A 26052-nucleotide genomic window follows, 5' to 3' on the forward strand; every position below is an offset into this window, starting at 1 on the left:
GTCAATAGGCCCCGTGACCGTCGATGGCACACGGGCAAGCACCTCCAGCAGGGGGCATCCTGCAAGCCTTCTCGAAGAAAGGACAACTGGAGTGGGTCTCGGAGGATTTCAACAGAAAGGCGGGATCTTAGCTATTCTTTAAAGGCCTTTGTAGTCTACATTATTTTCAAGCAGATTTCCTAAAAGTATCACCAAGATAAGAAAATGCCTCCCTGCTACTTCTAAATAACTTTGCCATACCCTTCTTCCAAAAACTTTGCCTCCCCTGCAAAAACCCCTCAAATTCCCTCCATAATCCTTCTCTCTGGCAGCTGAAGGCAAAGCAACAGAGAGCCCAGTGATGGAAATCCTTCATATACAGCATCTAGTGTAGGAGGAACCCTTGCGTGGCATGCACCTAGGACCTTATTTTAAAGTTATTTATAATTCAGTTCCTAGTCCCACTTCAGAATTATAAATATATCTTCTTCGTGGTCATGGTAGAGCATCACAGAGGCTAATGGTGGTTGTCTTTTTTCAGTCTTTGTACAGTGTGTTGTACAGATGGTAGGTGTGTAGTTCGGGTCTCCCTAGCGCACTGAGCAGAGCTCCCCTTCGTCACAGCGCTCAGAAGCAGTGTGTTTTCATCGCCGCAGAATGAGAGGTGCACGTGGCAGGCGGAGCTCAGCCGGCAGCTTAGCGGGGTGGGCGGGGGCCGCCTGACTGTGATATTCCAGCTGCAGGTGGGCTTGTCCAGGTCCTCACATGTGTCCCTTCCGTGCTGTGGGACACGGGAGCGGTCATAGTGTCCTGGAAAGTTCTGCTGTGTCCCCGTGCTCTAACCCTGTCTGTGTAATACTAGACTCTGTCGCCCTCTGCAGAAGGTGAATGAAGGAAAGTACCGAAGTTACGAAGAATTCAAAGCGGACGCTCAGCTGCTTCTGCACAACACCGTGATTTTCTATGGAGGTTGAATGGTTTTTTTTTTTCTGTGCATGTTTCTCCATACCATTTACGTTCTGTGTCGGGAAATACCTTTGACAGAACATACATTCAAAACATTAATACTTTAATGATTTCTAAGTAATAATGTCAGGGTCTCAACTCAAAAATATTTGGTAATGTGGTTTTGGCTTATAAAAGTGGCCCAGAACTCCGGCACAGTAAATGATGAAAACGTTATTCCTTATAGTTTTAGACATAAACTTAGTTGAGGGGCTTTTTATAAGCACTTTGATTAATTAATGTCCCATCATTCCAAGGGAAAGAAAGAGGCCGTCTGGACCTAGAGGTTCAGTGCTCTCTTGAAAGCAGCATGAAAGTTGCCCGTAAAATGTTGTTTTGCTGCCTGAACTTTATTTAAAATAGACATCTTTGTTTAAAATGGTACCTGTCCACTTGTGTCTCCCTGAAAGAAGATGTACATGTATTACTTGGGGCCGTCTTGCGTTTCTAGATTACTGGTAATAGGTCATCTCTGCCTTTAATTACAGCAGACAGTGAGCAGGCGGACATAGCACGGATGCTGTACAAGGACACCTGTCACGAGGTACCGCCCACCCCCCACAGTGCGACACCGGCCGCACTCCAGAGTTCCACTCTCACACGCCTTCAGCTTTGCCATTTCCCTTAAATATAGTTTTGTTTCCATGTCTGACATACATGGAAATAATGCTGCCAGAAATCCTGGGAGTTAGATCTAGTTGTTAAGTAACTTCTACGAAGAAAGTTTGTTTCCTCTTCTGTAACTGCTCTCAAGGGTGTTGGTTACGTGAGGCAGGCAGGTGTGTGGCACTGGGCAGACACTCAATAAATGTTAGCCTCTTTTTTATTTTTACGTTGAAGTGTAGTTGACATACATTGTTGTGGTAATGTCAGGCTTCCAAGTCCACCCATCACTCACTGCTCATCTGGACAAGCGTAGTGCTTCCCGCACCACACAGCGTCATTACACTGTGACCGACAGCATCCCTGCTCATCCCTGAGACTGACTAACTTTATGGCTGACGGGGCCCCCCACCTCCCCTCCCCTCTGGCAACCACCAGTTTGTTCTCTGTGTTCATGAGTTGCTTTTATTTTTGTTGTTTAGTTGGTTGGTTTTTCAGATTCCACATATGAGTAAAATCACATGGTATTTGTCTTTCTCTGACTGACTTATTTCACTTAGCATAACACTCTCTAGTTCCATCCATGTTGTTGCAAATGGCAAGATTTCATTCTTTTGGATGGCTGCATAATATTCCATTGTGTATATACCACCTCTTCTTTATTCATTCATCAGTGGACATATGGGCTGTCTCCATAGTTTGGCTATTGTAAATAACACTGCTATAAACATCAGGGTGCATGTGCCCCTTTGAATTAGTGTTTTTGTTTCCTTTGGGTAAATATCTACTAGTGCAATTGCTGGATCACAGGGTAGTTCTATTTTTAACTTTTTGAGGAAACTCCATACTGTTTTCCAGAGGGGCTGCACCAGCTTGCATTCCCACCAACAGTGTAGGAGGGTTCCCCTTTCTCCGTATCCTCACCAACATCTGTCATTTCCTGACTTGTTATCTCATTGTGGTTTTGATTTGTATTTCCCTGATGTCGAGTGATACTTAGCATTTTTTCATGTGTCTGTTGGCCATTTGTATGTCTTCTTTGAAGAAGTATCTGTTTATGTTTTCTGCCCATTTCTTGACTGGATTATTTGTTTTTTGGGTGTTGCGTCTGAGAAGTTCTTTATGCATTTTGGATACTAGCCCTTTATTTGGTAAGACATTTGCGAATATTTTCTCCCGTTCCGTCGGTCGACTTTTAGTTTTGTTGACCTTTTCCTTTGCTGTGCAGAAGCTTTTTATCTTGATGATTCCAGTAGTTCATTCTTGCTTTTATTTCCCTTGCCTTGGAGACATGTCTAGCAAGAAGTTGCTGCAGCTGAGGTCAAAGAGGTTGCTGCCTGTGTTCTTTAAGATGTTGATGGATTCCTGTCTCACATTGAGGTCTTTAATCCATTTTGAGTCTATTTTTGTGTGTGGTGTGAGGAAGTGGTCCATTTTCATTCTTCATGTGGCTGTCCAGTTTTCCCAACACCATTTGTTGAAGAGACTGTCTTTTTTCCATTGGACATTCTTTCCTGCTTCGTCGAAGATTAGTTGACCATAGAGTTGAGGGTCCATTTCTGGGCTCTCTATTCTCTGTTCCATTGATCTGTGTGTCTGTTTTTGTGTCAGTACCATACTGTGTTGGTGATCACAGCTTTGTAATAGAGCTTGAATAGTTTGTTTCCACGTCTGACATACCTGGAAATAATGCTGCCAGAAATCCTGGGAGTTAGATTTAGTTGTTAAGTAACTTCTACGAAGAAAGTTTGTTTCCTCTTCTGTAACTGCTCTTGTGATGCCACCAGCTTTGCTTTTCTTTTTCAGTATTACTTTGCCTATTCAGGGTCTTTTGTGGTTCCATACAAATTTTAGGATTGTTTGTCCTAGCTCTGTGAAAAATGCTGGTGGTATTTTGCTAGGGATTGCTTTAAATGCGTAGATTGCTAATATTTTCACAATATTTGTTCTCCCAGTCCATGAACATGGAATGCCTTTCCATTTCTTTGTGTCATCTTCAATTTCTCTTATCAGTGTTTTATAGTTTTCAGAGTGTACAGTCTTTGGAAAAATGTCTATTTAGTTCCTCTGTTCATTTTTAATTGGATTTTTTTTTGGTTTTGAGGTGTGGTAGTTCTTTATGTATTTTGGATATTAACCCCTTATTGGATATATCATTTGCAAATATCTTCTCCCATTCATTAGGTTGCCTTTTTGTTTTGTTGATTGTTTCCTTCACTGTGCAGAAACGTTACCTCTTTAAATGAAAGATCCACGTTTGAGTTCCTATATAGATTTTACAGGCAAAAAAACCTAGACCACAAAGTTCTTATTTTTACAAAAATGAATTATATATTAGGGAACGTCTTTTTGATTGGACACACTCACATGAAACCATACTGAATCTTGCAAAATTGTCTTAATTTATATAAAAACTCTTGTTTCTTGATTTCAGGTTTGACCTTTGTTTTTTTCTCTCATTCAACAAATATTTATTGAGTGTCTGCTCTGTGCTGTGCAGTGTGTTAGGGATAAAATGGTGGTCAAGGTACTGCTTTGTGCTCATGGGGCTTTACTCTGAAGAAAGACTCAAAAAAGAAACAGACAAAATACATGTCTTTACAAGTTGTGAAAGAGTGTTAGGGAGGCAAATAAGGACTGAGGCAGAGAATGAGGAATGAGGCAGCGTAAGGACTGCTGTTGTCGGTATTGGGTATTTATGATGGGCAGGTCAGCCCGACCTGTCTGAGGACATAGCATTTCATGTGAGGGCTGACCGGTGGGACAGCAGGGGCCAGGCTGGGAGCATAGGTCAGACATGCAGGTGGTATGAACGGGAGAGTGGCCGCTATCCCAGTATTTATTGAAAAATGAAATGGTTAAGCTTAGGAAGAAAATGCAAGACTGATGATGCACATGAGAGAGAACGTTTGTTAATTACACGGATCTGTTTTATATAGTTGAATGTTCATGTTTTATGTAGGCTAAAATAGTTGCTTTTCTTTTCTAGCTGGATGAACTACAGCTTTGCAAGAATTGCTTCTATTTGTCAAATGCTCGTCCTGACAATTGGTTCTGCTATCCTTGTGTATGTGAAATTTTGTGATTTTCTGTTTTTTACCTCTTAAGTGTGTGATGTACTATTCTAAGGAAGTTTATTTCCAGTTTGCTCAAGGGTTACAATCCTTCCGAGATATTTTTCTATCATAGTATATGTGGTTTTAATGAGCATAAAACCTGAAACACAGGGTTAACAACTTGGCATCATTATCCATTTCTGACTTTAAAATGAGAAACTTAAGAATAAACTCTGGGTCCCTTAATATATAACGAAGTGAATTTCTGCCTTTTCCCTCATTCTTTCACAAGAAGGATAAGGCTTTGTGTATGCTTGTAGTTGTGTGCTATCTCCTGGAGTGACACGATTTCAGGAAGGGTGCTCGCTGCCTGTGATTGGAGGGACAGCAGCCAGGCCCTGGGCGCCAGGGGCCGCCTCTTCAGGACCTCACTGTGCTTCCCAGGCACTTGGGCGTCTCTCTGATTCAGTAAGCCTGGAGCAGGGCCTCACACTCCCATTCCTAACCAGCTCCGAGGCATTGGTCTGCACCTCCCAGCACAGTGAGGACATGGTGTTTACCACTGTTACTCACATGCCTCGGCTGGCCGTGGGGACTGTCTTGTCCATAAGTGCTGCAGGCTGTCTCTTATGAGAGCTGAGGGTCCACATCGCTCCTTTTATGCAGATTGCAGTTTTTTGGTATATTTCTTAAAGGCAGAATCAATCTGAGAAAAAGTTCTATGGGTTTAGGAGTTAAAAAAATATTTTCGAGATAATGGACTATACTTACTAGGTTGTTCATTACTAATGATGTACTTATATTTAAAAAAACAATGTGACAAGGTAAAACATTTTATTTCCAGATACCTAATCATGAACTCGTTTGGGCTAAAATGAAAGGCTTTGGATTCTGGCCTGCCAAAGTCCTGCAGAAGGAGGACAACCAGGTGGACGTCCGCTTCTTTGGTCACCACCACCAAAGGTGAGCATGGCCCCGCCTTCACCGCTGACCTCCTGGCAACCCTGGTGCCCGCCAGGTGGTCCTTGGTGTTCGGAGAGCCCCTCCGTTAGAAACAACCTGGAACTTACTCTAATCTGGAGAAACACCTTTTTTTTTGCACTTATTATCCATTGATTTATTTTGGTTAATTATCTTTTCCTTTGTTCTTGAGAATTCAATAGAATACATAAGTACAGGGGAAAAAATTAATAAAACCAGGAAACCTACTACCCAGAATAGGAAATCACTAATACTTTGTCGTTTCTACCTTCTGTTTTGTTTTGTTTTGTTCGTTTGGGCTTGTAAAGTGTTCACTGAGTTCCAGTGGATCAGCACGTACTGGACAGTGACCAGGGACGGTGGTGGCTTCAGTGCCTGACACGGTGGGACGGGGTGAGGCAGGAGGGTGGGAGGACTCCCGGAGTGTGGCCGCTCTGCGGTCTGTGATGACTGGACGTGGTCTCAGTTGTCTTAAAGCTCTGTTCAGGGCCACACGCACAGTCATTGACGGGAGCAGGAGGCCGTGTGGATGCTGTGATCTGAGGTGTGTTCAGGATTACACACGTGTCACTCCCAGACCTCGTTTCCAACCTAGATTTTTAGGTTCCTGTTGCTAGGGAGGTGTGTATAGCAAAGCCTGAAAGTTCACCTTTTCGTCATGTGAGAATACGTGTATCCCAACAGTAAAGACTGTGAACTGTACTATGAAATCATAGCTACCTCCTTCGTTGTGATGCCAAGGCCTTAACATTTATTGAGCGGTGAAGTATGGTTCTGAGTAATACTCACTAGTAGGGCTGACTGGACGCTGACAAGGGTCCCCAGACACGGCAACCGCAGGGAAGGCACCGCGTCCAAGACGTGGTCCGAAGGCCTTTGCGAGTCCTGCAGCGCCTCCCGTGTGCCTGACACGTGGGGTTTGTGCAGTTGTCATCACTGTGAGAAGCTACACAGCAAGGGACTGCATTCCTCTCCATAGTCTTTGTTTAAATAGAAATTCAGTGGCAAGCATTTTTAGTGGAATTTAAATAAAGAATTTAAAAAATTAAAAAGAAATACATGAACAAGCAAAAAAAAAAAATAGTGGCAAGAAACCTGCGACTAATTTCCGAAAGAGTAGTTCCTTCACTTCCTTCACAGACAGATGCGCGCTTAGCGGGCCCTGTCGGGGCAGGAGACGTAAGTGATGCAACATGAACGAGCTGTGGTGGTTTTCGGTGTTCTCAGTGCATCACACCCGGTGTGTTCCATCTGCCGTGGGAACAGGCAGCGCATGCGAGGCAGGGACGCGGAGGACAGCATCGCGGCTCTGCTCTGTCTCCCCGTCGCAGACCGTTGTCTAGTCCCTCACCCACAGCCAGGGCTTCAGTAAGACCCGTCTCCAAAGAGTCCTTGCAAGGGTTAATGAAACCTTTATACACAATCACCGAAGCAGAGTGCGTGGTTGGCAGCAGGGACGTCATAAAGATACGCGTTACTGCAGATACCCACGTGACGGAAGATCTAGTTAACATAGAGAAACCAAGAATTCAGGCGGTTTGTAAAATGTTCGAACTGTTTAGTGCCTGTGTTACAGTTTTTCATCCACGTTCAGACAGCCTTACACTGTCTTCAACCATGAATGGTATTTTTTTGTCATTTAGTATATTATTCAGATCATATTTTAAGAGAACGTGAGCTAATCTACTTGGGTTCTGAAGAGAGAATTACAACATTACATTACATTTCCAGAGGTTTTTTTCTTCTGAATTTATTATTTCCTGGAAGATTTAATCAAAACAGTTCTGGACAGATGGGACTCTGAGGACTTTACTGTAGAAAATACAGTTGACCCTCGAACAAGAGTGAGGTTAGGGGCGCCAAGCCCCCCCAGTCAGAAATTCACATCTAACTTTTGACTCCCCCAGAAACTTAACTGAGAACAGCCATTCTGACAACATACTCTGTATGTTACACATATTCCATGCTGATAGCGTGTGGGAGGCCCTGCACAGGACAGACCCCTGCCGTCCACGGCTCAGCTGAAAAAGATCCATGACCTCACAAGAAATCCAGAATCCTCTTCCTTTTCTGCTCCTCGTTACTACGTACCCAACACGATCCTTAAAGTAAATGATGAGGACGTACCTTTAAAGTTATACTCCATCTTATTAGAATACTGGATTTATCAAAAAATGAACCTTATACAATTATAATCACGAGTTTTAATGAAGCAACATGTCACACACCAAGAAGAGATGGCTAATAAAGGCCCGAGCTGCAAATTCCCATATTATTTTTACGACATTAACCATTTTTAAGTGATCATCTCGGTGGTACTGTGTACATTCACACTGTTATTCAGCGTCACTATTAATAAATACTTCTGCCACTTCATCCTGTCTTTATACATAGGTGGGAGAAAAAAACTTTATACAAAAAAATGGTCTTGGACTTGCCTATTCTGTATGCTCCGTATGGAACGCGCTGCCCTTCCCCAAGACCCTGAGCAAGTGTCACACTCCGGGAGGAACGGCTCCATGGGAGCATGATTCTTCTAGGATTTGCAAGGTTTCCTTCCCGAGGAAGAAGTAACGGGAGAGGTTGGGCCAGCCAGCAAGGCTGACTCCCTCTGCTGCAGGTTCCTGGAGGCGGCCGGGAGTCATGGGCGGGAAGAAGCACACCATTTTGAGTTCATTTGCCAACAGATCACCGAGCTGTCGGAGAATGTATGTTCAGGATCGACAGATGTGTAGATACAGCCAAATTAGATTCTACTTCTTTTTATTAGACTTACCCTACTTTGCAGGGTGTTTTTTGTAGATCATATTGCATAACCCATGGTCCTCTTTCAAGTGGAATCTGATATCTACAGTCATGGAGGGGATTCCAAGAGAACAGGCCTGCCCGTATGAACCGCATGGAGACAATACGTCTCATGTTAAGAACAGATGTGAATCAATTTTATTATATCCAAGGGATAAGTAGATAATTTAAGGAGAAAAAATACTCTCATGGGTCACAGATCATCCCAGGCAGTCCACACTGCTAACAACAGAAATCTGTCTCAGAAACCCTGCTTTTAAAAAGTGAAAACATACTTACTGACTGCCCGGTACATAATAGACAGTAAATATCGTTGACTTAAAGAGTAAATACGATACTAACTCAAGATCAAATGGCAGGGAGCTCCTCCAGAAGCCAGATTTCGTCTGTGGTCTTTGTGTTAGAGTTCGGAGCTTTTAACTGTCGTTTACTTTGTCGGGTTTCCAATGAAGCACGTACTGTCAGGTGAGACACTGGGTGGAATATTTAAAAACACATACGTGGCAGTCCCAATTTCACGGGTCCAGCTGCCAGGCTATAACATTAGGACCGTGTATTGAAATTGTAAAGCACATAGCTTAGCTTGTGCTGCGAGGTGGAGGTCTGTATTCATGGCTTAGGCGTATGTGCCGTGACTCCCTCGGTCCCTTTGGTCCTCAGGCAGGGGTCTGAGCCCCCGTCGCTAGGCCACCGGTGGAAGCTGACCGCGTGCACTTAGAGGACTGGGAAGAATAAATCTGTGTGTGAGGTGCTGTTTCCCCACTTGATGCTCTAGAGAACATCTCGTGCACCTTACCGTTTTCTGTCTCATTTGTGCCCCTCCCTCCGCTGGGATTCTCTCCCCTCCTGTGGCACTCGCATCCTTTGAGATCCAGCCCAGCTGCCGCCCGCCTCTCTCCAGAACATCCCCGAGGCCCCCTGGCCGCACGCCGCATCGCACTGTCCTCACGTCTCGGTTGGGACACACTCCCTTCTCGGCAGAGGCTGTGTGTGCCGGCGCCGCGCAGTCCTGCCCCGGATCACCGGCTTACCCTAGCCCGTCTGGGCCCCAGCTCCTGCTGCTGTCGGGTGAGGCAGGATCCCACGGTCAGGCCCCATTTACTCTGGAGTGTGTCGTGCTGTCGGTGGACACACAGGCAAGTCCAGTCAAGGCGTGAGTGCCTAGGAAAATGTTACTGAGTTTTTAGCCTTCTTCCCAGCAGAGCTGCATGTAGTTTTGCATCCAGTAATTTTGGATCAGTATTACACATAATTCAGAGACACTTTCATATCTGAGTTCTTGGCTGCTAAACGATAAATCATTAGTGATGATTTGTGTAGTGAATATGGATGTGCTAGCAACGTCACGGAGTGGGGAACAGAGTTGGGATGCCCTTGTGTTGTATGTCCGATCTGTGTATACTCACGACCTGCAGCTCTCATCTGCCCAGAGCCAGGTGTGAGCGCCTTCCTGGGCAGGTAGGAGCTGTGACACACTGACCTGGCTAACGGAAGCCGTGGGCAGTGCTGAGGTACGCGTGAGTCGTCCCGCTCTGAGAACTGTTCTCACCCACTTCCTCCTGGGTGAGTGTCTGCATTGCAGCCGTCACCCACGGCCGCTGGGTGTGGAGTCACCCCAGGCCCTGCTTTGCACTGGATAGAGTGTACTAGCATTCTGGAAGTTTCTAACTGTGCCTCTGGTGTTTCTTGAAGGGCCTGGATCCCATCGGAAAACATACAGGACATCACAGTGAACGTTCACCGGCTGCACGTGAAGCGCAGCATGGGCTGGAAGAAGGCTTGTGACGAGCTGGAGCTTCATCAGCGCTTCCTTCGTGAAGGAAGGTTCTGGAAGTCCAAGAACGAGGACCGAGGGGAGGAGGAGGCGGAGTCCAGCATCTCGTCCACCAGTAACGAGCAGGTGGGTGTCCCCGCGAGAGGCTGCCTGTCAGTCACTGTGGATGGGAGCGCGGTTAGCGTGCACTCCTCCCCTCGTACCACACGTTGGTCGAGCGCTCTGCCGCAGGAATCGAAACAGGCAGTCCACAGCCCGGGTCCTGACTCGCCAGCGAGCCAGCCAGTGCGCAGCACGCCAGCCCCCATCCCTGCCCTGTGCGGGAGCTCCGTGTGTGGGGGCTGCGTGGGCTTGAGGGGGCAGGTTACTCACGGCTCACCTGCGGGCCCCTGGCCAGTGTCCATACTGTCTGGAATAACATGCTGCCCCTCTTATGATGCCCGCAGCTAAAGGTCACTCAGGAACCAAGAGCAAAGAAAGGACGACGTAATCAAAGTGTGGAACCCAAAAAGGAAGTAAGTGGCCCGCGTTGCAGCGTCCAGGTGGCATTGCCCTGGCCATGGTCATGACAGTTTGGTCCAGCAGTGCCCCTGAAACGCTGCCGTCAGGGGCCCCATCTTCTGCCCGCCCTCGTCGCTAGAAAAACGTGCACACCCACAGTCTCTGTCTGAGCTCTGATATTTACTCAGCATTATTGAAAACAAAGCATTTACCCAATCCTTCAGTTAGGTCAACGTTGAAAAACTGGAGGAAGGTATAAGCTCAGCCTTTCAAAATTACAGATTCATGCTCTAAAACCAGGTGTTCCTCTTGGCACAATTCCAGATGCTTACTCAGGGAGGAGTGGTTTAGAACTTTAGGATGTCTGTTAATGAATCTAGTCCACAGCACTGACTCTACATTGATAATGGTTTTCTGTTTTATATGATATTTCTGTTTAGTCTGAGAATCGAAGACCGTAGTGTTCATTTGCAACAAACTTATAGACGAAGTTCCTATTTCCAATTATCGTGGCTATTAATTGCATAGACGTTTTTTGGGGTTTTTTCCGTCGGTTTAGTTGTGCTAAAATACACAGAATTTGTCGTCTTGATTGCATGGGCTGTAACAGTAGCTCGTCACCATCGTTCTGGTCTGACCAAGCTTGCTCTTGAAGCAGCGGACGGTCGGGCGGCATTGTGTCACGTCTGCGCACTGTCCTTGTCCTATAGGAACCAGAGCCGGAGACAGAAGCTGTGAGTTCCAGCCAGGAGATCCCCACGATGCCTCAGCCGATCGAAAAGGTTTCTGTGTCCACTCAGACCAAGAAGTTAAGTGCCTCTTCCCCACGAATGCTGCATCGAAGCACCCAGACCACCGGTGACGGCGTCTGTCAGAGCATGTGCCACGACAAATACACCAAGATTTTCAATGACTTTAAAGACCGAATGAAGTCTGACCACAAGCGAGAAACAGAAAGAGTTGTGCGGGAAGCTCTGGAAAAGGTAAAGCCGCCCTCCCGAGGACCCCGAGCATGACAGGAGTTCTCGGATAGTGTTCCTGTGGGCCCAGCCAGGCAGCTCCTTTAAAACTAGGCACATCTTAAGGTGGCATTTTAATTAATAATAATACCTGTTTTCCTTCACCTAAGACGTGTACAGCTCTTGAGGAAATAAAGGGAAGAGGTACATCCATTAAGTAGAAACTGTGGAGGAAGGTTCTTTCAGGGGAGGTGGTCCATGTCCATCGAGGGCGGACGGTTACGGGCTACCGTTTTCATTCCAGCTGCGCTCGGAAATGGAAGAAGAGAAGCGACAAGCTGTAAATAAAGCTGTAGCCAATATGCAGGGTGAGATGGACAGAAAATGTAAGCAAGTAAAGGAGAAGTGTAAAGAAGAGTTTGTAGAAGAAATCAAGAAGCTAGCGACACAGCACAAACAGCTGATTTCTCAGACCAAGAAGAAGCAGTGGGTAAGTATCTATGATTTCAGTCTGACTTGTGAACATGTTCCACCCAGTGTGTGGACGGTGAAACGCTGTGTGATGAAACTCAGCTCAGAACGACCTTGTGGAATATGGGATGTTTATACCTGAAATAAGGTCAGATGTGAAATGATCAGCTTTAAAGAATTTTTACACTTTTACTAAAAGTCCTCTCCTCTGTGAACTCCGCGACCCACATTACTGAGTATTGCTCAGGGTTATTTTGTTGAGTATATGAACGTTCAGTGTGTGCTCAGTGTGTCTGATGGACAGGACTTAGCCATCGGTGCACGTCCTGTGCCCTGACGTTTGCCCGCTAACTCCTGACACGCTTGGTGTCCGCATCACAACAGCACATTTTTAGGTTTTGCTGCATAACATTTATACATTAGATCCTTTTTACTCGATTTGCTTTCTGATGGCATCTCACTAGACTCTAACTCCTCTTAGAATCTGACACACGGTTCCTTTTTCTCCGTGTCGTGTTTGTGACTCTTGACCTAGATTGGGAGCTCTGAGCACACCTGTCTACTTGTCTCAGCTAACTGTTGGGGAACATGTTTTGGTCCCCAAAACTCATAACTTGGTTTCGTAATGAATTACTGTAAGAAGTGTTGCGATTCTTCATTGGATCCAGACTACATTTTGTGAAGAGGGTCTTTCCATGTCCAGTAAATGTTCCCTCAGGAAAGTGAATGTTATAAATACTGTGATAAAAAAAGGAAAAGGGAACTTAGCGTGTAATTCAGAACTTGGTAGAAAAAGCAGATGAGTAAGGAAATAAATATCACCCAATGGGAATTAAGGTGTGCTCAAGATTATCACCACACACAGTCCCCACACTCGTCTGTAATTCCGTCTTCATGCAAAGACAAGCAAAAGCTAAAAAGTGGGCACTAGACTTACGGGAAAAACCCCTGTAAGTTTACTGAAGAATCAAAGAAACGGGAAGAGGAGGCTGGAACAGGGAATAGCACACTGCTGTTCCAGCCTTTCCCAGCTGTGAGGCTGCCGGGGCGCCCCGCGGCACCCGGCTCTCCGCTGCCTCTGCGCATCTCCAGCCTGTCGCAACAGCCGAGTGTCCGTCTGTCTGCCGGGTATGTGTCTGTACCGCATCTTCTTTGTCCACTCGTCCGCTGATGGACGCTTAGGTTGTGTGCTTTGGTGAATACGCTGCAGTGAAGGTGGGGCTGCCGATATCTTTTCCGTGTCCTGATTTCATTTCCTTTGGACAGACACCCAGTAGTGGGATTGCTGGGGCGCAGGGTAGCTCTGTTTTTACATCTTGAGGAACCTCCATACTGTTCTCCACACTGGCTGCACCAGCTTGCATTCCCACCAGCAGTGCACGAGGGTCCCCTGTCTCCGCCTCTTCGCCAACACTTGTTATTTCCTGTCTTTTTGGGTCTAGCCGTTCTGACAGGTGTGAGGCGGTACCTCATTGTGGTTTTGATTTGCATTTCCCTGGTGCTCAGTGACGTCGAGCGTCTTCGCATGTGCTTATTCTTGTATCTTTGGGGATGTGTCTCTTCAACTTCTTTGCCCGTTTTTGAGTCAGGTTGTTAGTATCAGAAGTTTTGTATATATTCTGGATGTTAATTCTTAACCAGATGTATGATTTACAGATATTTTTCTCAGTCTACTCTGTAGACAGTGTCTCCTGATGTACAACCTTTTAGAATTTTTATGAAGTCACTTCATTTTTTCTTTTGTTGCCTGTGCCTTTGGTCACATCCAAGAAATCATTGCCAAATCCAGTGTCGTGAAGCTTTTGTCCTACGTTTTCTTCCAGAGTTTTATCGTGTTAGGCCTTACATTGAGGTCTTTGATCCATTTTGAGTTAATGTGTGTGTGTGCTGTTAGGTGGGGGTCCAGCCTCCTTTGCACGTGGAGATGCAGTGTCCCCAGCCCATTCTTGTCGGCTCCCCATCGAGAGGTCTCGGCATCCTCGTCAAAAGTCCTTTCACTACGTGAGGGTTTCTTTCTGGGCTTTCTGTTCACCTCCCCTCGTCTGTCTGTCTGTCTTTATGCCAGTACCACGTGGTTTGGTTACTGTAGCTTTTGTCGTAGGTTTGAAATGAGGAAGTGTGAGTCCTCCAGTTTCTCCTTCTTGTCTTCAAGATGATTTTGGCTATTTGGGGTCCATTGAGATTCCACATGAATTTTAGGATGGGTTTTCTATATCTGAAAAAGTTTGAGATTTTGGTAGGGATGGCACTGAATCTGTAGATGGCATTGGGTCCTGCTGACATTTTAACAGTATGATGTCCTCCAATCCACAAACATGGGGTGGGTTTCCATTTGTTCATGTCTTGAATTCCTTTCAGCGGTGTTAGGTAGTGTTTGTTGTGCAGGCTTTCCCTCCTTGGTTAAGTTACTTCCTACGTATTCTTCTTTGAGCGATTTTAAACAGAATTGTTTTCATCGTTTCCTTTTGAGATTGTTCATTGTTCCTGTTAGAAATGCAGCTGATTTTATGACTTTGCGTCCTGCTACGTTGCGGTATTCATTTGTTCTAAAGAGCTTTGTTCTGGAGTCTTAGGTGTAGAAAACTCTAAAGATCAAACCATATGCAAACAGGTAAGTTTATTCAAGTATGGATCTCTTTTATTTTTTTGCCTGGTTGCCGTGGGTGCATTCTTGCCTTGTTCCTGATTTTAGAGGAAAAACTTTCAGTGTTTCACTGAGTGTGATGTTTGCTGTGGGTTTTTCATATGTGGCAGTTTCCTTCTATTCCTGTTGAGTGTTTATCATGAAAGGGTGTGTTGCATTTTGTCAGATGCTTTTTCTACATCAGTTGAGGTGATCATGTGGGTTTTTTCCTCGTTGTGTTGATGTGCATATTACAGATTGATTTTCGTATTTTGGATCACTCTTGTGTCACAGGACTATGTCCCACATGGTCCTGGTATAGAATCCTTTTACTGTGCTGCTAATCTTTTGTGGAGGATTCTGTCCCACTGTTCAGAAGGCATCCTGATGTATAGCTTTTGTTCCTTGTAGTGTCTCTGTCTGGCTTTGGTGTCAGGTTATGCTGGATTCACAGAATGAGGTAGGAAGTGTTTCCTATACTACAGTGTTAGGGGAAAGTTTGGGAAGGATTGCTATTGGTCCTTCACTATATGCTAGAATTAATAGAGTAGCCAGCAATTCCAGGGCTCTTTTTTATTGAGAGATTTTTATTAGTCATTCAGTATGCTTAAATTTCTTTGAGTTAGTCTTGGTAAGTTTTATTCTTCTGGGAATTTGTCCATTTTATCTAGTTCTTAAGTTTTCTAAGATGGAACAGTTAATAGTACTTTCTTTTTTTTTTTTTTTTTTAAGATTTTATTTTTATTTATTTGACAGAGAGAGAGACAGCCAGAGAGGGAACACAAGCAGGGGGAGCGGGAGAGGGAGAAGCAGGCTTCCCGCAGAGCAGGGAGCCCGATGTGGGGCTCGATCCCAGGACCCTGGGATCATGACCTGAGCTGAAGGCAGACGCTTAACGACTGAGCCACCCAGGCGCCCCCAGTTAATAGTACTTTCTTAAAATCCTTCATATTTCTGTAGAATCAGTAGTAAGATCCCCACTTTCATTTCTGATTTTAGTAATTTGAGTTCTCTCAGTCCATCTAGTTAAAAGAATGAAAAGATAATAAAATTGACAAAAAAACAACGTTGGATTTCACGGATTTTCTCTATTGTTTTTATGCTGTTTCATTTCTCTCTGCTGTAACCTTTATTGTTTCCTTTAACAAATTTGAGGTATTGGCTGGTGTCCTTTCCACCTTGTAGGACTCCCCTGAGCATTTCTTGGAGGGCAGGTCACAAGTTCCCTCAGCTTTTGAGTATCTGGGAATTTTAAAATTTATCCCTCATGTTTAGAAGGACAGTTCTGCTGAATATAGGATTCTGCATTGACAGTATTTCTCTTTTGGCACTTTGAAGATATCAGCCCACTGTCTTCTGGCCTCCAGAGTTTCTGATGACAAAGCTGATGGTAACATATTGATGATCTTTGCATGTGACAGTTTCTCTTGTAGGCTTCCAGAATTCTCTTTTAACTTGGGCTTTAGAAAGTTTGGAGATAACGTGTCTTGATGTGTGTCTCATTGAGGTCCTCTGACTTGGAATTCCTTGAGCTTCTTGGATATTTATGTTCACATCTTCTATCAGATTGAGAAGTTTTCAGTCATTATCTCCACACGTAATCTCTACCCTGTCTTCTCTCCTGTGAGGTTCCCAGACACTGGACAGTGTCCCCCAGTCCCTCAGGTTCTGCTTGGATTTGTCTTCAGAGAATCAGTGTTTCAGTTAATGGACTTTTCAGCTCCAGATTTTCTTTTTGGTTTCTTTTTAATGGTATTTCCATTTTGTTCACATGTCATTAACTTTCTCCACATCTCTCTTTAGTTCTTTGAGCATCTTTAAAACAGCTATTAAAGTCTTTAATATCTCTGCTGTTAGGCCCTTTTCAGGGACAGTTGTTTTTTTTTCTTTGAATGTTCCTATTTATATACCTTCATTTTTTTGTTGTTGAGGCTGAACACTGGACATTTGAATCTAATTATGTGGTAACTCTAGAACTCATTTTCTCTGCCTTTTCAGGTTTGCTGATTTTTGTTTTGGCTGTCTTTGTGCTGAGAATCCGTCTGAGGCACAAACTTAAGGACTTCTCAGGTCTTTTCTGAGCCTCTCCTTGGGCGTGCACACTTTCTAAGCTTCCCCTTGGATGCCCTTAGTTCTGCACATACACAGCAGCCACCATGCGGCTGGAGGTGGGAGGCAGTTGCTACTGTGCTAAGAGCTGAAATTGACCAAAATTAATCAGAATTTACTGTACCCAACTTCCCCGAGAAATCGGAAGCCTTCAGTAGACTGCAGAGTTCCAGAATAGTTACTTAAGACCGATTCTGTCGATGCAGTTGTTGTCCACATGGGGAGAGATGCGTGGTGCTTCACACCCTGTCATCTTTCCCGAATCCTCTCTTTAGATTTGTATGCTGATGGGAATGAGCAGTAGAGTGAGAAGTTGATGTGCCAGGGACGCTCACACTTGCTGGTGACGGGCTAAATGCCGCGGCTTCCGTGGCCCCCCCGCTCCCGGCTGCTGGGCGTGGTGCATACCACACACTCGGATATTCTTGGCGACAGTCGTGGAAGGCTGAGCCACATGGATCCTGCAGGTCTAACCACGGCCCCGATTTCTCCCCTGCAGTGCTACAACTGTGAGGAGGAGGCCATGTACCACTGCTGCTGGAACACGTCGTACTGCTCCATCAAGTGCCAGCAGGAGCACTGGCACGCCGAGCACAAGCGTACCTGTCGCCGGAAAAGATGAAGGCGGGCTTTCCGGGGGCCTCCGGCGCGCACTCTTCTCAGACACAGCGGTTTTTGTTTCCAAGAAGCCAAAATTGTTTAGAATTTGCTTCCCATTTTGCACCAGCCTTTAAACACTTTTCGTGAAGAAATTTTGCACAGTAGTTTAAATCTTTTGTTAATGCTCCTCCGGAGTTTTTCAGGGGGTAAAAGTAACATCAGTGGAGGGTATTATTTTAAATAAATTTTAATTGAGAATTTGTTGCATTTTCAGCAAATTTTAAAACATTTTTAGGTTTTACAGAGATTTTAACCTTTAACAACAGATCTTTAAAAAAACAACAGGTGAATACAAGCGAGTTTAACAAAGACACATTTAAAATAGATCTGAATGTAAGAACTACAGAACTGTTTCAGAAATAAAACATACTACCTTGATGTGGAATTTATTTCTTAACCTTGTTGAGCTGGTTTTGTTCAGCTTAATTTACTGTTTAAAGGCATTATCTGTTGGTTATGCCAGTGGGTATATGATTGAATTTAGGGAACAGGGTTGACACAGCAGGTGCTAGTCCTGCATATTTTTTCTTAAATATTTCCCAATTGTGTTTTTCATTATTTCTTTTCAATATATAACTTTTATAACAAATTATTAGCTTTGATCTTGTAGTTTAAAATTGCAGGGAACTGGGGTAATCTTTTACTGAGCTGGATCTTAGAGAAAATGAATATTTAAATTTTAAAGTTTGCACATTTCATCTTTGTCCTAACGTGAGTGCTTGTAACAAGATAAACAAAAAATAAAAAGCCAAAAACTACCTTTATCCATCCATGAAATTATAGATGAGGCATACAAATTTCTTTAATGCTTCCCTTCCCTCCCCAAGTATCATCTGATTGCCTATTATCTGGTGTCACCTCGTATATTGTAAATTAATACTAAAAGGAAAGAAAGCACTTAAGTTTCACAGAGGCCGTTATGTTTGTAGTAATGGGTCATTGCCTACTAATGAACTCCATCACTGTACACAGAATGAAGAATAATGCATGTTAATTTTCTTGTATTAAAGATGCCGTGATTTGTAAAAAGTCTGTATTTTGCGGAATGTCTGGATTAAGAAGCATTACCAATAGGAATGGATCGATAGTTGAATAATGATTTTTTTATACATAGATATATAAAATTCAGCCAGGAAAACTTAAATTACTTTTTTTTAAATCTCACCATTTGTTTTTTCAAAGACTGAGCTTAGACCAAGTCAAATTCCCATTTATCATTTAGTTATTTTTAAAGGTTAGAGAAATAATTTGTAAATATTTATTTAGACCTTTGATATTTATTAAAGCAATTACACACCATGGAAGTGAGAGAATCAGGAGGAAAACCTTTTTAAAAGTTTTCTCCAGGTTTGTCAGGGTCACTCTAAAGATGAAAATGTAACTAAGTCTTCTGTGAAATAATCCTCCATCCAGTCCTGATGCTGTTGAGGTGGTGACACGAGTTAATCGACAAGCTGCTGCCTGGCGGCCCACTCAGCACCGCGCCTGAATAAGGCAGCGACTGGGCGTCTTGTTCCCCCCCCCCATTGCTGTGTGATCGTCAGCGTCGCCATGGTGCCGTGGTCTGACTGAGACGTTGTAACCGAGAACACTTACCTTCTCTGATTGTTTTTCAAGTTTTAAAACTTCGATCCACCCCTATGAGAGCAAGTTATTGTGGAAATATTTTTGGTGTAAAATCATTCCAGAGTATGTACTATTTAACTGATAGCTGCATGAAAGTAAGATTCGTGTTACTTTGGCTTTTTTGTCTCCGTTGACACGGTTGCACATTTCCAAGTTACTACAGCGTGAAAACTGTGTGTTAAAAAAAAAAAAAACAAAATTAAAAAAAAGAGATTGTGGCCTGGTTTTGTAAAAGTTTAGGTAAAATTACAACTGATTGTTTTAGGAATCATTATTAAAAATTTTCTGCAAATCATAAAGCTATATCAAGGTGTTGAGCTTAGCCACTATGCACATTGTAATTTACTCATTGTGGCTGTCCAGTTCTATGATGCATTCTGGCATTTTGTAAGCTGCTCTGACTAGCAATATATAGATTCATTTAATGTGTTAACATTGGTTAATAAATGTATTTAAAAAAACTGGCTTTAATAAATTGGTTTGCTATAGGGGAATGGGTGAAACCCGCAAACACAGCCAGATCACATGGTGACCCTATACTGTAGTTTACCATCGGTGACTTCAGCTCCTGTGGAGGGTCTTACTCATTCACATAAACATTTGAGTTGACTTTCATCAGCCTTCAAAAGACTGAAAGTACTTTCACTGTTTTGTGAAAAATTTAGGCCCATTTTCTTAACCCTTATGCTAGGCTGAACTGACCACACCTTGCAACTCCATCCCATGACGCCCATGTCTGAGAAGGCCGGCATCACCCCCCAGATCATCACGTAGTGCATGGCTTAGCCCTCACCAGTACCTCGTTCCATGGTTCTCGACTACGGAAGTTAGGATCGCAGGAGAGCTTGTTAGGGTGTTGCTGGGCCTCACACCCAGCATCTGCCCTACTCACCACTTCCCAAGTGCTGATGACATGGCCATCCCTTCATGAAAAGCCACCTACATTCACAAAATGAGCTGCATAAAATTTTAGTATTTCACAGATTCCTAGGGCCCATCTACAGGCTCCCCACACCCCAGAAGGATCCAGGTCCCTCAGGTTACAAATCCCTGATCCATGGGATTGGACAGGCAGAAGTTTGATGGGCAGGGAGGCAATAGGGGCCTTGTTGACCCTAAATCAGACCCTCTCAGACTTGTGCATGCAGATCACCTGGGAATCCAACTAAAACGCAGAGTCTGACCCGGTAAGTTTGGGGTTGGTGGAGCTGGTGTTCTGCCGTTTCTCATAATCTTCCGAGTGATGTTGATTCTGCTGGCCAAGGGTCACAGCGGAGAGGCAGGGTGTTGACGGGCATGTACATTAACAAAGCTACTGCGCTAAATAAAAACCACAAATAATGCTGTCAGATGAAAACCTTTAATGTCGGGCACATAGGTAATTTTAAATTTTCTAGTAGCCATATTAAAAGGGGCAGGTGACATTCAATATAATACATCTTAATCTAATATGTCCAAAATATTTCAGTATATAATATACCAATTAATGAGACATTTAACATGCTTATTTGGCACCAAGTCTTCAAAATCCAGTTGATAGTTTTAGGCTTTTAGCCATCTCCATCTGGACCAGCCACATTTCATTCACATGTGGTTGATGACTATCTCAAAAAAGACCTTTGTCTTAACAAGTAAGGCCCCATCCCTGCCTTACCTGCAGGCAGTACTCATTAAGCAAATGTATATTCGAGAGCCTACTCGATACCCAGCAGCTGACAAGAATTTGCCAGAACCTGAGCTGAGGGGAGGCTCCTCGTCTGTTTCCCAGTCTGAGATTTAGAGTGTGACATTTCAATTAGGCAGCCCTGGAAAGGGATCCGAGGGATTGCTATGGCTCTACATAGGGTTTGAACACTTTTATCCAGTCCAACTGCTTAATCTCACAGTGGAGAGAAAGCTGAGGCCCAGAGCTGCTCAAAGTCGAGACCCATGGTCCCAATATCAGCCCCTTGAAGACTGCAGGTGGCTAAATAAAGTCTTGCAATGGTAACAGTCCCCATCTTCCAGGAACAGGGCAGAGTATAACTGAAGGTGTAGGACACTAAGGGTATTCAGAAGACAGTGTAAACAGCATTAATTTGTTCACTCGTTTAACAAATACTTGATCTACAGCATCTGTATTAGATGCTGAGTATATAATCACGAGGAGAATAGACATTTCCTGTCCCCATAGTTTATGATCTAGTGAAGGCATTCAATACATACAACATTCTACTTAAAAACCAGACCTTAGTGCAATGAGGAAAAAATACAAGACTATAGGATATAGAGAAACCATAAAACTTAGAAGGCAGAAGAATTGGGGAAGGCTTACAAATTTTATCTGTAAGGTTGAGTAGGAGTTGGCTAGAGAAGAAAGGCATTATAGAAGACCCAATATTGATTTGGGGATGACTCATTTTTCTCCTTTCTACTTTTACTATGCATATTATTTTTAAAATCAGGAAGAGTTTGAAAAAAATTCTTTGCTAAAGAGGTCTACGTCGTTAAGGGTCATGGAGAGTAACGAGGGAGATTTGATGTGGTTAAGGAAGCTGAAGGATAGGAAAAGGGGATGCTGTCATGGCGCTGGAGAATAATGAAGGGTTAACTGCACGGTGACTACAGAAGAGGGGGTGGTATGAGAAGATTAGAGAACCTGCTCTTGAGAAGTTTGTTAATGAAGGGGAAAAGAAAAACATGAGGGAAATTATGTTCAGGAGAAGAAGAGGAACACAGACTGGCGTCAGCATCATGGTGAGTAAGATGTTCAACATAGAATCAGATATCTATGCACCAACCAAAGTGCCTTTATGGTTGCTGTGGGATCCAGCAGCATGTGCCCTGAAGAGTCTCATCCACCTGTGCATTTGGTAACAGGCAGACACACTTCCCTATGGGCTGTGGAACCAGTGGAGCAAAGAGCCTGCCCTAAGCCTTCTTGCCACATTCGCAAAAACACCTGGAGAGTGTTGACCTGGCCAGATACCCCCAGAAAACAGAGACTGCAGAAATCCAGGAACCCTGGAAGCATTTTGGTTCTCTGCTTTGCAACCCCAAGGAAAGACCGCACAGGGCTGACTGGCAGCTGCAGTGACCTCTGTGCTGCAGAGGAGGAGAGCGGTCAGGAGACCCTGGCCACCCCAGTGGTGTAGGATGCAGCTGCAGAACCTACAGTCCCCAAGTGGGACCTCCATGGCTGGCAGGAGGAGGAGAGGAGGAGAGGCGCAGAGAAGAATATTGAAGGGTGGTGAGCAGATGCAGTTCCTGATGACTGCACTCAGCAAGAGGTCCACTGGCAGCCTCTGGGAGCACAACACATGGGGGCCTCCGCACCAGCTACAGGGCATCCCCAATTCCCCAGAGCAAAACCCACACAACCCTGGGCTCTGCAGCTGCTCCTTGTGCTCCTTGGTAGAGCAGGCAGAGCGAGCTCTGAGATCAGAAAGGAGCCAGGATCTGGGACAAGGGAGAAACCGCAAACATTGCACTGCCTTCTGGAAAAGAGGAGAGAGGTTTCTAGTAGCCAGTCAGCCGAATTGTAAGAACCAAAGAAGACATAAAGCTTAAGAATTCTGCCACGGAGAACAAGAAGACTGGAAGAGGTGTTCCCATCCAAAGACAAAGATGACCCAGTTAATAACAGCAACAACTAGAATACTGAAGGCAACTAAAAAAGATTTAAGGAGATGTCTGCTTCTTCAAAAAATGCAAGAACAACAATGCAAAAAATACAAGGAACATGAAAAAAAATCAAGAAAACATCACCATCAAAAGATAATTCTCCAATAACCAAGCTTAAAAGCATGGAATTTTCCAACCTAGTTAATAATTAAAAATAGCTGTTTTGAAGAAACTCAAAGAGCTACAAGAAAACTCAGGAAAACAATTCAATGAGACAGAAATCACAAAAAAGAACCAAGTAGAAATTGTGGCATTGGAGAACTCCACACATGAAATGAAAAAAATGCAATAGGGCACATCCTCAGTAGAGCAAATGGAAGACAGAATGAGTCAGAGGATCAGGGATTCTGAAATAACCCAATTAGTGGAGAACAAAGAAAACAGTGGAAAAGACTGAAGAAAGCCTATGTGAACTCTGGGATTCAATCAGAACAATATTAGAATTCAGGTTCCAGAAGAAGAAGAAAGGGAGGAAGGGGCAGGAAATTTATTTGAAGAAATGATAGCTGAGAACTTCCCAAACCCAAGGAGAGAACTGGACATCCAAGTTCATGAAGCTAATAGATCACTCTAATATTTCCATGCAAAAAGAATGTTTTTTAAGACATATTATAATGAAACTGTAAAAAAAAAAAAAAGTAACATAAAGAAAGAATTCTAAAAGCAGCCAGGGGAAAAAAAGATTATAACCCACAAAGGAACCCTTAGTAGGCTCTCAGTGGATATCTCAGCAGAAACCCTATACACCAGAAAGGAGAGAGTGTAATGACATATACAAAGTGTTGAAAGAAAAAAACTGCCAGCCAAGAATGCTCTATTTGGCAAAGTTACCCTTCAGATATGAAGGAGAAATAAAGATCTTCCCAAACAAAAGCAGAGGGAGTTCATCACCACTAGATCTGCCTTACAAGAAATGCTGAAAGGATTTCTTCGAGCTGGAGTGAAAAGACACTACTTATGACATAAAAACATATGAAAACATACAGTCAGACTTAGGAAAACTCTAATTCTGTAATAGGATGATGTGCTAGCCATTTAACTATAATATAAAGGCAAAGAATATTTACTATAATTTGTTACTGAATACATAATATAAAAAGAGGTAATGACAAAATAATTTAAAGGGGAGAGTAAAATGTGAAGCTTTTGTATCTGATCAAAGTAGCATCAGCTAAAAGTGGACTGTTTTATCTATGAGATGTCTTATGTGAGCTTCCTGGTTACCATAAAGCAAGAACCTAGAGTAGATGCTCATAGGTAAAGAAAAGGAAACATGGAAAACCACCAGAGAAAATAAAAAATTTGCAAAGGTAGGCAAAAACAGTGAAAAAGAAACAATGGAAATACAAAACAACCAGAAGACAATAAGATGGCATTGGTAAATTCTTACATATCAACAGCAACTCTACGTGTAAACAGATTGAATTGACCAATCAAAAGGCACAAAGTAGCTGGATGGATAAAAACATAAGACCCAACCATATGCTTCCTAGAAAAACCAACTTCAGGTTTGAAGACACACATAGGCTCAAAGTGAAGGGACAGAAAATGATATTCCATACAAGTGGAAACCAAAAGAAAGCAGGGATAGGTATACTTCTATCACACAAAAGAGACTTTAGGCAAAAAATGGTAACAAGGGACAATGAAGGTCAATATATAAAAGGGGAAAATCATCAAGAAGGTAAAACAACTGTAAATATATATGCACTCAACATTGCAGCACCTAAATATATTAGTAACAGATGTGAAGGGAAAAATAGACAATACAGTAAAAGTAGGGGGACTTAATGCTTCACTTTCAGCAACTGACAGATAATGCAGATGGAAAATTAACCAGTAAACATTACACTTGAACCATACACATTGGACCAAATGGACCTAAAAGACATTTATAGACATTCCATCCAACAGAAGCAAAATACATATTCTTCTCAAGTGCACATGGAATATCCTCAGGATAGATGGTATGAACAAGTATTAGCAAATTTAAGAAGCCTGAAATCATAACAAGTATCTTTTCCAACCACAATGGTATGAAACTAAAAATCAACAATAAGAATAAAGCGAGAAAATCTATATACCCGCAAATTAAATAACACACTCTGGAACAACCGATGGGTCAAAGAAGAAATCAAAAGAAAATTACAGAATATCCAGAAACATGAAAATGGAAGCAACACACACCAAAACTGATGGGATTCTGCAAAAAGCAGTTCTGGAGGGAATTTTATACCAATAAATGCACATATGAAGAAAACAAAGAGCTCAAATAAATACACCTCAAAGAACTAAAAAAGATCAAATGAAACTCAAATTTAAGAGGAAGGAAATATTAAAGAGCAGAATTTGAAATAAATAAAGGTGAGAAAAACAACAGAAAAAAATCCAACAAAACTAAGAGCTGTTTTTTTTTTTTTTTTTTAAGATAAACAAAATTGACACACCTTTAGTGAGGTTACAAGAAGAGAGAAGACTAATTTTTTGAGAGAGGCTTGGATGGCTATATACTTCCCTCTAAGGACCGCCTTTGCAGTATCCCATAAGTTTTGGACTGAAGTGTTTTCATTTCATTGGTTTTCATGAATTGTTTAAGTTCTTTAATTTCCTGGTTGGCCCAATCATTCTTGAGCAGGACGCTCTGTAACCTCCAAGTGTTTGAGTTCCTTCCAAATTTTTTCTTGTGGTTGAGTTCCAGTTTCAAAGCATTGTGATCTGAAAATATGCAGGGAATAATCTCCATCTTTCGGTACCGGTTGAGACCTGATTTGTGATGCAGTATGTGGTCTATTTTGGAGAAAGTTCCATGTGCACTCCAGAAGAATGAGTATTCTGTTGTTTTAGGATGGAATGTTCTGTATATATCTATGAAGTCCATCTCATCCAATGTGTACTTCAAATCTCTTGTTTCTCTGTTGATCTTCTGCTTAGATGATCTGTCCATTGCTGTGAATGGAGTGTTGAAGTCTCCTACTATTAATGCATTATTATCAATATGTTTCTTTATTTTGGTTATAAGTTGGTTTATGTAATTTGGCTGCTCACATGTTGGGGGCGTAGATACAATTGTTAGATTTTCTTGTTGGATAGACCCTTTACGTATGATATAATGTCCCTCTACATCTCTTACTACAGTCTTTGGTTTAAAACCTAATTTGTCTGATATGAGGATTGCTACCCCAGCTTTCTTTTGAGGTCCATTGCTGTGGTAAATTGTTCTCCATTCCTTCACTTTCA

The 26052-nt window shown here is 43.1% G+C and overlaps 1 protein-coding gene across 13 annotated transcripts in view; it reads left to right on the forward strand.

Moving 5' to 3' along the window:
• The window catches only part of ZMYND11 (zinc finger MYND-type containing 11), a 128560-nt gene extending 108947 nt beyond the window's left edge, over nucleotides 1-19613 (forward strand). For 10 of the 13 annotated variants that reach the window (XM_032425990.1, XM_032425993.1, XM_032425991.1 and 7 more), the window contains 9 exons: nucleotides 861-948; nucleotides 1473-1528; nucleotides 4577-4654; nucleotides 5488-5606; nucleotides 10122-10329; nucleotides 10650-10718; nucleotides 11415-11687; nucleotides 11968-12153; nucleotides 17366-19613. In XM_032425990.1, the coding sequence (XP_032281881.1) occupies nucleotides 861-948; nucleotides 1473-1528; nucleotides 4577-4654; nucleotides 5488-5606; nucleotides 10122-10329; nucleotides 10650-10718; nucleotides 11415-11687; nucleotides 11968-12153; nucleotides 17366-17488 (1200 nt within the window). In that variant the 3' untranslated portion in view covers nucleotides 17489-19613. The remainder of the gene's footprint in view (nucleotides 1-860; nucleotides 949-1472; nucleotides 1529-4576; nucleotides 4655-5487; nucleotides 5607-10121; nucleotides 10330-10649; nucleotides 10719-11414; nucleotides 11688-11967; nucleotides 12154-17365) is intronic. The other 3 variants (XM_032425989.1, XM_032425996.1, XM_032426000.1) reach the window with 1 other exon arrangement.
• Nucleotides 19614-26052: the final 6439 nt, after the last annotated feature.

The sequence above is a fragment of the Phoca vitulina genome, unplaced genomic scaffold (genome assembly GCF_004348235.1).
Source record: "Phoca vitulina isolate PV1807 unplaced genomic scaffold, GSC_HSeal_1.0 scaffold33, whole genome shotgun sequence".
NCBI lineage: Eukaryota > Metazoa > Chordata > Mammalia > Carnivora > Phocidae > Phoca > Phoca vitulina.